Source organism: Engystomops pustulosus, chromosome 10 (assembly GCF_040894005.1).
Source record: "Engystomops pustulosus chromosome 10, aEngPut4.maternal, whole genome shotgun sequence".
In the NCBI taxonomy this organism is placed as follows: domain Eukaryota; kingdom Metazoa; phylum Chordata; class Amphibia; order Anura; family Leptodactylidae; genus Engystomops; species Engystomops pustulosus.
The window spans coordinates 47,945,911-47,959,227 of record NC_092420.1 but is presented as its reverse complement, the minus strand read 5'-3'; the positions used below and the strand labels follow the sequence as shown (position 1 = coordinate 47,959,227).

Below are 13,317 nucleotides of genomic sequence, written 5' to 3'. Positions count from 1 at the left end.
GCCAAATGCATCGCCTGGTTGTCTGCTTTCAAAATTCTATAGGTTTTATGGCGCCTTTACTTTTTATTCTGTTTTATTGATATATTTTGCAGGTTGTGACTGTCTAAAAATGTCTAGCTGAAAAGCAGATATCTAGTTATTACAGTTTTAGTGATATTATGTGGATTTATTCATGTGAACATATCAATAGGGCACATTTGTGAACTCTACAAATGTCCATGTTTGTATCAAATTTTTTGCCATCAAAGTCAAATTTTAAGTATTTTTAATAAAATGTTTCAATTTGAATCAAAATTGCATGAAGGCGCCTATGTCTATAAAATCTTTGATGCAATTTTGAAAATGGGGCAAGTGTCTGCTTTCAGAAAATATCGGTCCCTCTTCCCAATGGGCCTCACAAGTCTAATCGGCCTACCAGTAATTTTTTGGAGTGTGGGAGGAAACCAAAGGACCCGGAGGAAACCCACGCAGACACAGAGAGAACATACAAAATCTTTGCAGATGTTGACCAGCGCTGCAAGGCTGTAGTGCTAATCACAGAGCCACCATGCTGCCCATAAATCTCCCTATCATTTATCTATCTCCTATAAAATTCTCATATTACAGTTTGTTTTACCATACTAAATGGAGCCTCTTACTGACTGTGACTGGTCATAAAATAGTTTTATTTTGGGGCCCCACTTTTAGTTTTGCCCAGGGCCCCACTTTGTCTAGAACCGGCCCTGATTGCCGTCTATGGGGACGTACATGCGGACGCAAATTTGCCATGTGAATGATCCCTAAGTCTGTGCACGATGCTGCTTGACAGCAGGAAGTGTCTTATGTGTGAGCTGGTCTTTTAATGGAGGGGGAGGGGCAGAGAGCACACTGCATCGAGCTGACAGGAGAAGCAAATCATAAGAAGAATCTGTCCTGCCCGACCATAAATATCAGACCAGGACTGATAGAGACAGATTGGAATTATATCTGTGAAATTCTGTATTTTTGTTAATAACAGTGAATTAGAGAATATGTTATTTTGTTATTCTGAGTATATTTAAGGAATTTGTCTTCATGGGAAACACCCCTTTAAAATATAAATGTTATTAACAAAAATACAGCATTTCATAGATATAATGCTGACCTGTCTCTTTTAGACCTGATGTATATTTTGGTTGTCCTTGGATGCAACCACAAACTCAGTCTTGACAATGATTGGGCACATTCCTCTGCCATAAGACATACCTCCTGTACTGCAGGAGAGAGGGGAAGGAGGCAAGGCAGAGAGCAACAGAGGCTTGTTCTGTATAGCAGTATGAGTGTCACGGATGCTCCCGCGACCCACGTGTGATCCTCTGTGTGCCCCAGCGCCCTCCTCTCACCCGGCTCGTCCTTGGCTACCGCCATGCGCGTACGTCCCTGCCTCCCAGGGAACCCGGCGCCGGCTTCAGAAGATGTAAAGGGCTAGCACTCCACTGATTGGTGCTGGTCCTTTTCAGGAAATGGTTAAAAGCCAGTTTCCCCTAGCATTCCCTGCCGGAAAGCTTGCTCCTTTGCCTTGTGCCTGTGAATTAATTCCCTGTTGTGACCCAGACCTTTTCCCGTTTACGCTCCTCCGCTGCCAGCCAGGCCCTCATCCTCTGCCTTCTGACCTGGTGGTACCACGCCGCAGCAAATCCAACCCGCTTTGCGGCGGGCTTTGGTGAAGACCGGTTGCCACTTAGACTCCGGTCCCCGGTGAGTGGTCACAGTATGAAGGGGATGGAGAAGAGAGACCACAATATGAGGAAGATGGAGGACAGAGGCCTGCGATATGAGAAGGGTGGAGGACAGGAGGCCACAATATGAGGAGACTGAGGGACAGGAGGCTACAATGTGGGGAGGCTGAAGGACAGGTGCCACAACATTAGGGGGATGGAGGACAGGTGTCACAATATGAGGAGGATGGAGGACAGGGTGCCAAAATATGAGGGAGATGGAGGACAGGAGGCCACAATATCAGATGGATAAAGGGAAGGGGCCACAGTCTGCGGAGTAAGGAGCAGAAGAGACTGCAATATGAGATGGATGTAGGACAGGAGGACACATTATGAGGGGGAAAGAATGGGGCACAATATTAAAAGTTGGAGGACAGAGGCTATAATATGAAGAAGGGGCCACAATATGAGAGGGAGATGGGAGGGGGCAGTTGTACAGAAAGCTAGGGCATTCTAAGTATGGGGAGATAAATAAAAGTGGGGTACCAAATGTATAGGGAGGATGAAATTAAAGAGGGGATATTATATATGGGTCCATAATGAGGTTGGCCACAGGAAGGGGGTATTATACTATGTGGGGGCCATTAACCCCTTCACGGCACGGAATACAGCGATGGGCTTTGCTGCACCATCGCTATCACCAGCAGCCGGTCCTTGCAAAGTCGCCGGTGCTACTGAAAGCATGGGCGTCGCCATGTTGCCTTCGATCATTGCTCCCCCGAACGTCATTGTAATGAATCGTGTGCAAAAATGCCATGTACTGCAATACTATTAAAAGCTCGAATCACCCCCCTTTCCCTAGAACATAATAAACATGATATAATACATAATAAACAGTAAAAATCACAGACACATTAGGTATCCCTATGTCCCAAAATGTCCAATCTATCAAAATATAAAACCGGTTACGGCCGTTGGTGACCTCCGGAACGGCAAATGGTGCCCATATGTCCGAAACGCGACTCAAAATAGGCCCTCACACAGATCTGTACACGGAAAAATGAAAAAGCTATGGATTTTTGAAGATGGAAAGCGAGAAATGAGCGAAAATACCCTGCGTCCTTAAGGGGTTAAGGCCCTCTTTCCCTAGCCCAAAAGTTGGAAGGTATGTTAGATAGCAGAGCTGAGTGTGTCTTTATGGATTTTATGTCCAACTCATTATTCTGATCGGTCTCATTTCACTTGTTCAGTTTCCTACATTAGCAGATTCTTCAGAAGCCAAAATGAAAGTGTAGCTAAACCCTGTGCCCTGATAATCTTAGTACATTGTCAGAACGCAGCATCTTGTGCATGAGTATAGCCTGCCCACACTTATGAATTTTCAACTGAGCAGCTAATGCTGTGATAGGAGCAAAAGCAGCAATAAAACTGAATAGAATTGCAAAGTAAGGGTTTAAAAACTATCTTTATCGTTTTAACATCACTAGTGGATTAAGATTTGAGAATTTTCTTTTATCGGAAAACCCTATTAACTGTGGCTCCCCCTCCAGTCATTCAGTGTGACTCATCTCATGTAATATGCTAATTAGCATAAGACTTTTGTAGGAGTTTTTTAATAGGTGAATGAGTGATTTTTAACATAAAAGAGGAAAATGTCATACCTTCCTGAGGGCGCTGTTAGGATAGTGGTGACATTCTTTTGACAGGTTCCTTTTAATTAATAGCTCAGGACTCTTCCTCTGCATTATGGCATAGTTTTAATAAATAGTACTTTAATAGAATTTGTTATAGAATATTGTGCATCTAAAGGTTTACTTCAATTTTAGGGCTTCTGAAGATTGTTTTTATTACCACTATTATTTTCTGATATGTAAAACCAAAAGAATAAAGGAAGGAGTACTTACTGATCCTTGTGCTCAGTATGACTTATTCAATGGCTGTTTTCAGGAGGCTACAAATACATCATATATAACATGTCTAATGTATCATGTGCAGCTAAGCTTCAAAGAGCTATAAAGAGCAGCAATTAATAAAGCACAGGAGATATATTCAGGCTATTCCTCATTCTGCAGATCATTTACCCGTCTTGTGATTAAATGAACTTTTTCCTAGTGCTTCAGATATTTTCGGTACAAACACCTTTCCTTCATACTTTTCCTCTAAAATATCCCTAGTACCTTGAGGTTAACCACAGATGACCAGAATTAAGCAGGATAGGCACAATTCTGGAGCATGGCATCGGCAGGCAGGGATATAAATGTGATGAACTAACAGAACATGATGTCTCTGTCTAACCCTGCCACATGTACATACCTGGACTACATTTGTCCCATAAAACAAACCTCATTATTTTGTCATTTAAAGGTGATTTCTCAGTCTTAGGGTAACATATAGACTATATAAAATGTTCTGCATCCTAAGCTAAATACTCCTAATGCTGAGAAATATTCATTTTTATGTATAGGCAAATGGTTATTTCAGTGCACTGGGGGTGTATATAAAGTCCAGTGCACTCACTCTTCAGTCCAGTTTTAGAGGGATAACAGAGAATGTAATGTAATTGAAGTGTAAAAATGAAAAAGAGACTGCAAAGGACCGCATAGATATACATAACAATTAAGCCTCCTATAAGCCAAATTTAAAGGGGTGCTTCAGGATTTAACAAGAACTATGTATGGCATGGGGAGGGGGTAACTACTAGAACAGTAAAGGGAACCTGTCAACAGGTTTTACTGCACTAAACTACTAGTCCCTCAGGTAGGGTATGAAATGTCCTTTCTAGAATTCCCTAAAATTTCTAGAAGGTTCTTGCTAGTAGTGTAGATTTGTACCGTGTTAGCCATGGAGAGCAGAAGAAGAGTGAAGAAATCAGGCGATACCTTTTTGAGGCTAACTGAGTATATTTGATGGTGAGCTTTCGAGAATACTAGTTCTCTTCGTCAGACATGTTATGCATGAAAAAGAAAATTCACAGCATTTTATACACACTATACAGTGATCATCAAAGGGTATTAAAAAAAACCTCTAAAACAACAGATTGATAAATACAGGGACATCTTATTTACGACGGGACGGCAATAAAAAGATTAAAAACCTGTGAGGCGAGACACCAGAGCTCTGACTCTTATCTGCTTGTGGCCTCCAGGTCAGAGATAGGTCATGAAGCAGGCTTTGTAAGGTGTTGAATCTCCTCATTAATTTATACTCCCATTCTTTCCGTTCCCTCTGTGTCTTAAAACGTCCCTTTAAAATAGTAATCTGCAAGTCTTCCATGGTGTGGTCCTCTCTGGAGAAATGTGCAGCTACTGGGAGATCTTTCCTCTTATTTTTAATATCAGCTCTGTGTGAGTTCATACGTTGATGGAGTCTCTGACCTGTTTCCCCAACATAAAGGCCTGTGGTTGGACACTGCTGACACATGATAAGGTAGACCACATTAGAGGACCTGCAGGAAAAGGTTCCCTTGATCTGATGTACCTGCTGTGATTGAGGTACAGGTACCTAGTCACCTATGCGAATCTGCTAGCACGTTTTACACCTGCTTTGCAGGCAGGGTGAGGTACCATTTTCTGATGGAGGTCGCAGGGCACTCCGGACAACCAGTTGTTTCAGGTTTGGTGGTTGCCGGAAGGACAGGAGAGGAGGGACTGGAAATATTTCTTTTAGTCTTGTGTCTTTATGCAGAATCGGTTGGAGTTCCTTGGCATCTCCAGTTGTGGGCTGTAAGTGACTACTAGGGGCACTCTGGCCTCCTGTTGGGTCTCCTTATATTTGAGTAAATCATCTCTGTTGATGGCTGCTGCTTTACCTATTTGGTCATCAGTCACTTTTGGTCTGTATTCCAACTGAAGAAATTCAGACCTGAGCTCCAGGAGGTGTTTTTCCAGGTCTTTCTTGTCTGAACAGATACGGTTGTAGTATAAAGCCTGGCTGTATATGATAGATTGTCTGGTATGTTTGGGGGTGGAAGCTGTTATTTCTCAGGTAGGCCGTTCTGTCTGTAGGTTTATGGAATATTGTTGTGGTTAAGTGGCTGTCTTTAATCTGTATTGTGGTATCCAGAAAGTGTATCTCCTTGTCTGAATAGTTTAGTTTCAGATTTATGGTGGGGTGAAAGTTGATGTAGCCCTCATGGAATTGAATTAGGGCCTCCTCACCTGCAGTCCAGATGATCAGAATATCATCAATATAATGGAGGTAGATCATGGGTTTTGTGGTGCATGAGGATAAGTAAGCATCTTCCAGCAATAAAAAGATTGGCATACTGTGGTGCACACCTTGAACCCATTGATGTTCCCATACACTGTAGGTACAGATCCTCTCCAAATGAGAAATAGTTGTGGGTTAGCACAAATTGTATGAGATTTGAGTTCTGTTAGTAAGTTGTGCTTCTCCATGTGTGCCCAGCATGCTGCTATTCCATCTTTATGGGGGATGTTAGTGTATAGAGATTCCACATCCATGGTGGTCAGAATGGTGGCTAGAGGGTTCTTGTGTAGTCCTATGTGAATATATCCTAACTTGTGTAAAATGACACAGAATAAAAATGTAAATGAGTGCAACTGGGCAAGGAAGGTGTTCTTGGGAATGTGCAAGACTTGCAGATGTCAGGTGATGTCAGCCTGAGGGCCACATATACTTATTTCGGAAGTCCTGAAAAAAAACCACTGCCAGTAACCCCTGGAGGTAAAAAGCATGCTTGGAGGTAGTTTTAGTCATGAAAGCAAGTTTAATTTATTTGGGTCTGATTGGAAACATTGGTCGACATTTACTCAGGGCCTTACAACAGTTTTCTGTTGGATTTTGCATGTTCTTTTAAGTGTACAGGCAGTCCCCGGGTTACATACAAGATAGGGTCTGTAGGTTTGTTCTTAAGTTGAATTTGTATGTAAGTCGGGACTGTATATTTTATCATTGTAATCCCAGCCAGAACTTTTTTAGTTTCTGTGACAATTGAATTTTAAAAATGATGGATTGTCATAAGAACCAGGATTAACACTAAAGCTTCATTACAGACACATCTGATAACTGTTACAGCTGATCATTGTAGCCTAGGACTAAAGTACAATAAATTACCAATATCCAGAGGTCCGTTTGTAACTAGGGGTCGTCTGTAAGTCGAGTATACTTAAGTAGGGGACCGCCTGTATATATACTGCTTGCATGTGTATTTAAGAAGTGTCCGAGACACATTTGTGTTGCACACAATCCTTTTGTGTCTCGCCTGCACTATTCTTCATGCGACACAAATTTCAAGTTTCACAGCTCAGGCGGACCACGCTCCACATTTAACATGCACAGTCCAACCGAAGTGTGTTGCATTTTTTCTGCAACAGAAGTTGGACCTCTCATACAGCTACATGGGAGAGTGAATGCAACGGTGTATCAGAACCTTCTTAAACAACGTGTGGTTCCTCAGCCAGCCATTTTCATGCAGGACAATACCCCCTGTCACAAAGCAAAATGGGTAAGGCCTCTTTCACACTTTGGTCAGGGTTAGATCAGTGAAAACTGACATTTTTCATCAGTTGAATCAGTGTCTCCGTTTTTCACACACGTTTTTTGTGTTTCCAATGCATTTTCATTCAGACTCAGGACTGAGGTCTATCTTTTCTATGGCAAATGATCAGTGAAAAACATTGCACTTGCATTGGATTTGCATGTGTCACAGAGTGCAATGCGTTTTTTTATGCATCTCCATATATGGAGCATTTTTCACACACGTGACTTATAAAAGTAGAGCATGCTGAGATGTAAAAAAAAACGTGCATGTGTGCGGGGAAAAAAATGCAAGTCTGAAAAAAAACATTGATTACAATGGGTCAGAGTGCAATGCAAGTCAAAAACACGAGCCTAAAAAACGCAAGTGTGAAAGAGGCCTAAAGCACTTCCTTGAAACTGAAATCATTGAAACAATGAAATGGCCAGCCCAGTGTTCTGATCTAAACCAAATAGAAAACCTCTGCAAAATACTTGGTGACATAATACTTATGGCCAAAAAACCCACAACAGTTACAGAATCATGGACCAAAATCACACCAGAGCAGTGTGATAAACTATCAACGTCCTGTGGCCCCATATATGCTGAAGTCATTTAGAGTGGTGGTCCCTAACCACCAGGCTGCGGCCCAAGCCCAGGGCTCGGAGCGTCCGGGCCGGGGCAAAAAGGACTTAAAATAAAAAACTCTATACTCGCCTCCGCAGCTCCTCTTCTCCCTCCGACTCTGGGTTCTTCTTCCCTTGCTTCCCAACAGACTACCAAAGGCACATATATGCACAGGCAGTGCGCACAGATGTACCTTTGGAAGTCTGCTGGAAAGCCGTGGAGAAGAAGAACCCAGGTCCGCGGGGAGAAGAGGAGCGTCTGAGGTAAGTATAGAGTTTTTTATTTTTAAGGGGGCCGGGCAGGGGGCTTAACTGTGGGGGCTGCTGGACAGGGGACATTACTGTGGGGGCTGGGCAGGGGACATTACTATTGGGGGCTGTGTGTTTTTGAGTGTACTCTGCTTTGGACATTTTATTAATGAGGGGAGGGTACTGCACATTTTGTAGCGTCTGCATTTCCCACACTAGGATTATACTGAAGTCAATAAGTTTCCCAGTTAATTTTGTGGTAAAATAAGGTGGCTCTGGTAATACTGGGGTTGATTTATACTCGAGTATATTTGGTATAAATACAGAAAAAGGAACACTATCAGGAGAGGGCTACATAAAAGGGGGAACTATGAAGGGGGATACAGAAAAGGGAAGGGGGCTACAAAAAACCATGGGGAACCATAAAGCGAGCTACAGTAACAAGAGAGGTTTACATAAAAGAGAGCACTAAAAAGGGGCTACAGAAAAAGAAGGGGGCACTGTAAAGGGTGGCTACAGAAATGGGGGCATTTTAAATAAGGGGCTGCAAGAATTGACACGATGGGGCACATTTACTTACCTGTCATGTCGCGATCCCCGCTGTGCGTTGTCCGACGATGATTCAGGTCTTCCGCGTTTCACTAAGATTGTGCGTTTAATTTCCTTCATGTGTCGCTTCCCCCCGCTGAGGTCCGCCAGAGTGCTCCATCTTCTTCCCGGTGTATGTGAGTGCTGATCTTGCGACACAATTTGCTTTTTAGATTCTGCGGTTTTGGCCCGAATCAGTCGGGTTCTCCGACATCGACGCCCACCGATTTGTGTTGCATGCAAGCCTGCGGCGATGCACCACAATACAATCGCATGCGCCAAAAACCCGACTGATTGCGACTGACAATTTAGCGCAAAACAAAAAAAAACGCGAAACCCGGCGCAAATGCGTCCGATGGACCCTTAGTAAATGTGCCCCATCAAATGGGTTGGGGTTAGATATGGTGTATTTGTTGGGCATTATTTTTTTTTTCCAGAGACCATGGAAAAATGTGTGGGTGCAGCCGATCCCCAAAAACAAAAAGGTTGAGAACCACTGATTTAGAGCAAAGGCCTCTTCACTTCCTACCGGTAATGTTTTATACACTTATGACAATCTTTGGTAATTTTATAAAACACAGTTCTAAATGGCATGGTGTACCTGGTGTTGGTCCATGGAGATAGAGAAAAAAAATCTGATCTCCAGTGTACATATGAGATGTTTGGGTGCTCGCAACCATGAACTGAATGTGACACCTGAAAAAAATGACTCCCAATCCACATCCAGGAATCAATAAGCTTATATTAGAGGCTTTCTTTAGTCTAGGGCAACATTTACTGAACTTCTTCCAGCTTCCCAAGGGCTCTGATCCACAAATGTGCCAAGCTGTGCCTCAGCGTAGGACATTGTAGATTTAATATCTGGCACATTTGGTTGCAGCCCTTTATGGTTTGACTGGTTAGACAATAGTAGGGAACTAGGGAAAAGTTTTGGGATGAAAGTGGGAGGTGTTGGTGGGTAGGTGATTGGCACCTGTGCAGTGCACTAGGACTGCCCTAGGAGAGGTTTGCTCTAGTTGTAGTGCCCAGGTATGATAATGCCCCCTGTGATGGAGTAGGCTGAGGAGAAGAGCTGGCAGCATTGTGTGAGGCTGTCATGAATGGCAGTCATTATTAGCTGCCTGTCTCCATCCAGCCCCCTCCGTGCTCTCAGGTTTCAGCTCCATCCCCCATCCAGTCGTCCGTCCATCCCTGGCTGCAGGAGCCGGCAGAGCAGTATGAGAGCAGCGGAACATGGCAGCAGTCAGCGCCCGGCTCCTCGTGCCCCTGTACCTCTCCGTGCTCGGGGCCGCGCTGCTGGCCGAGGAGCTGCCTGCGGGTGAGGAGACGCCTCCGGAGTCTGCCCGCCAGAAGCCCAGTGTCCTGCTCGCCATCATCGCCAGGAATGCCGCGCACACGCTGCCCTACTTCCTGGACTGCATCGATAAGCTGGACTACCCCAAGAACAGGATGGCAATCTGGTGAGGGCTATGTTTACATAGGACTGCCTGCTGCAGGCGGCATTACATTGCTATGGATAAGTTATGGGATGCACGTTAGATGGCACACACTTGTTGCCATTTATGATGCTTAAAGGGTTTTTCCACTTTTTACCAGTTCTCTTGCTCTGTAGGATGTGCAGATCCTCATCTACAGAGGTGAAATAACCTCCACATCACCATATATACCCGGGTCTGGGGGACAGGTACTTTACCTTCAGCTTTGGGCAGCAATAGATAAGTGTAGAAGAGAGGGTCCAACTAAAATACCCACCAGTAGTGAGATGCAATTAGCAATTAACTTGGATTTGCTATAATTGAATCAGGTAGATGCAGAGAATTGTCCATACCTGTCATACCCCCAGACCAATGCCTGAAAAACATTCAGACTACAGCCGATGAATGAAATGTAACCAGGTGACCAATGAGACAGTATTCCTTCTGTGGTGGTCCTCTAATCTGTCTGATGTGCATGGCCCCCAGTGCTGTCATAAGCACCAGGTTATAGCATCCCCGCTACACATCATCTGCCACACACAACCTTCCCTGTATTGTGTCACAAATGGAGAACTAATCTCTATGATCACTCGGTTATGACACTGTGTATTCTGCTGTGTCTGACGTGTCATTGTACCTTGCTGTATGACATGTTTTGTACGTGACCTCTTAAGTGCTTATTTCTCTCTAGTCTTTTGATGAATGTGTTCTGCAGGGAGGCTTTTTATGATAACCCTGGTCACAGACATAGAGCCTTCTTTACTATACTGTTGCATATGCACAGTTCCCAGGATCCAAAGTTCAAAGCACTGCAGGTTCACTTCCCAAACTTTTAATATTTTATTATATTCTCTCCACAGGATGGGGGATAAATGTCTCATAGCTGGGGTTATACGACTGGGATTCTTACTGATCACACAAATAGAGCCCCCCATGTCACGAACAACGCTACATTTACGTCAGTCAGACTGGTAGAGGTTTAATGCTGGCCATGTAGTGCACCTGCATTATCTTCACTTGTGGTTCTTACATGCTCCCATTCTTCTGATGGCTGGGTGGCTGGACCCCCATGGATCAGACACCTATCCCCTCTCCTGTATATACAATACACATATATTCAGTATGAATATCTGCTTGACACCGAAAAGCCAGTGTTTTGGTCTTGTAGTGACACTCTCTAGCTCATCTTCACTTCAGAAAGACCCAGTGCAGACCAAATATGCCGACCTAACTAGTGATATTTTATGCTTCCTATTCAATGTACCAGTACATGTAGATGCTGATGGATACAGTTGGACAAAGGGGAGAAAGCCCATGAAAAGCTATTGATGAATTAATTGCAAAACCAACTAGTGGATTAACATCTAACAGCACCTGATATATATTGAATCGGATGGATTCTGTATTAACATATGTAGTTGGGGTGACCAACATTATCTAGGATTTATCATTCTACATTGTATTTCATTAGTGGGAGTTGGGAAGGTGAAAGTAAAGGTCTTATTACTTGTAGCAACTATCAGGCCATTAACATTAAGTGGCGCCTATGTGAGGAATGTCAGTACCATATAACACAGTCTGAATACTTTATACGCCCTCTTGGGTATTGTCTTTTACATTTTGTTTAGTTGTTGATGTGAATGGTATCTAGTAAATGTTATATTTCTACCATGCAATGCCCATATGTCGGCAGTCAACCTCCATTTAGTTATTACTTCATAAAGTATCGAAATTATCAGATTGTTATCAATTTCGTTGATGGTCTCTCTGGATGTGTACAATATCGGGAGTATGGAAGGTGAAAGTAAAGGTCCTGTTAGCCCTTTAACATTTTGGTACCATTTAACTTCTTAAGGTCTCTAGATTTGTTCTCTAGACATGCATGGTGCAGGGGGGGACCAGATAAGGTAAAAGAGGCTGTGATTTGTATTCCAAATAGTGAACTGAGCTTTTAGGTTTATAGAATTATTGTCAGTGTATTTCACTAGTTTGTGATCAGTTAATTCTCATAAATAATGAGGAATAAGAGAATTATACATTGTGTACTGTGTTGTGAGCTTTGTTAAGTGATGAATAGCAAACCTGTGAGGATTGTCAGGATTTGTTATGGCAGGTGTCTGTACTGCAGGTACTTTTCCAGTCAGGTCACTGGAGAGGATCAACTAAGTATTGAAAATACTATGGAAAAATTAAATCTTTGAGTTATTTACTCCGTTATTTTCCAATGAAGAAGCAAAGAAAACTTTAAGCTTCTTTAAACTTCACTTTGATAAATCATCGCTAATGTTGCAAAATGCCTAGACCATCTTCTCCTTTCTCCAATATAGGGAATAGTCCTGTTATTCTTCTATTCCTTTGGGTATGTGCTCACAATATATTCTCCTGCTGCCATTGCCATATGGTAAGTTCTCTCTTGTAAAGGTTGTGGTACTCTGTGGCCTAGCTGTGTGATCAGTAATGGGTAGTAGGTAGCGATTTACAGACCCATTCAGATTTATTGTGGAGCCACGATCATTTAAAAACTGCCTGCAGCAATTAAGGGAAACCCCTGCAATCGGTGCCAGCACCTATGGTGGACTATACCGGTGCTTGATTGGAGAGAGCCCATCAACCTGCCCGAATGCTGAACCTTAACTTGGGTGAAGTCTGGTTTCAGGGATCCAATCTCACAGCGTTTGGAACAAACCTGAACATTGTTGTTTGGGTCCGCTAAACCCTCGTAATGGGGTATTTAATATTCTACAGATTAGAATGGATAAATGTCCTACTTTCATTGCTGTAGGGATTCTGTAGTGGCTGTATGCATTGTGGAGCTGTATGATTTATCCTTTAATGGCTTCTAAATGAATTTGACTTGTAGTTTTACTGCGGCCAGCATAACTTCAGTTCACTCAAGTGTCAAGTGTAAAGCCTATTGCAAACTTTGTTAGGAGGCCCTGTGAATACTAGTTGTGCCAGTTCACTGATGCCTACTATAATGATCCCATTTATGGACCAATCAGAATGTATTCTATGTCAACATCTTCTTATCCCCTCTAAGTGTATGAGAACAGAATTCCATGTATTTTAACTAGTTAACTGCTGTCTGTAGTGGGTATGCTGTCCATAAACGTGACTTACAAATCTTTAACTTTGTTAATAATGGTACAGTTCGCACCACAATAGGCATATAAAAGTGTCTTGATCGCATACAGATATAGTTGTATAGTACCAGATAGAAATCT

At 42.9% G+C, this 13,317-nt stretch overlaps 1 protein-coding gene across 3 annotated transcripts in view; it reads left to right on the top strand.

Annotated features, from left to right (window-relative positions):
- The window catches only part of COLGALT2 (collagen beta(1-O)galactosyltransferase 2), a 118,884-nt gene that overhangs the window by 25,503 nt on the left and 80,064 nt on the right, over positions 1-13,317 (top strand). Inside the window, exon 1 of one of the 3 annotated variants that reach the window (XM_072127115.1) lies at positions 9,419-10,078. The exons of the other annotated variants lie outside the window; for them this stretch is intronic. Coding sequence (XP_071983216.1) covers positions 9,852-10,078 — 227 coding nt within the window. The 5' untranslated portion in view covers positions 9,419-9,851. Of the gene's footprint in view, positions 1-9,418; positions 10,079-13,317 lie in introns of those variants that run through there. 3 annotated transcript variants of the gene reach the window in all.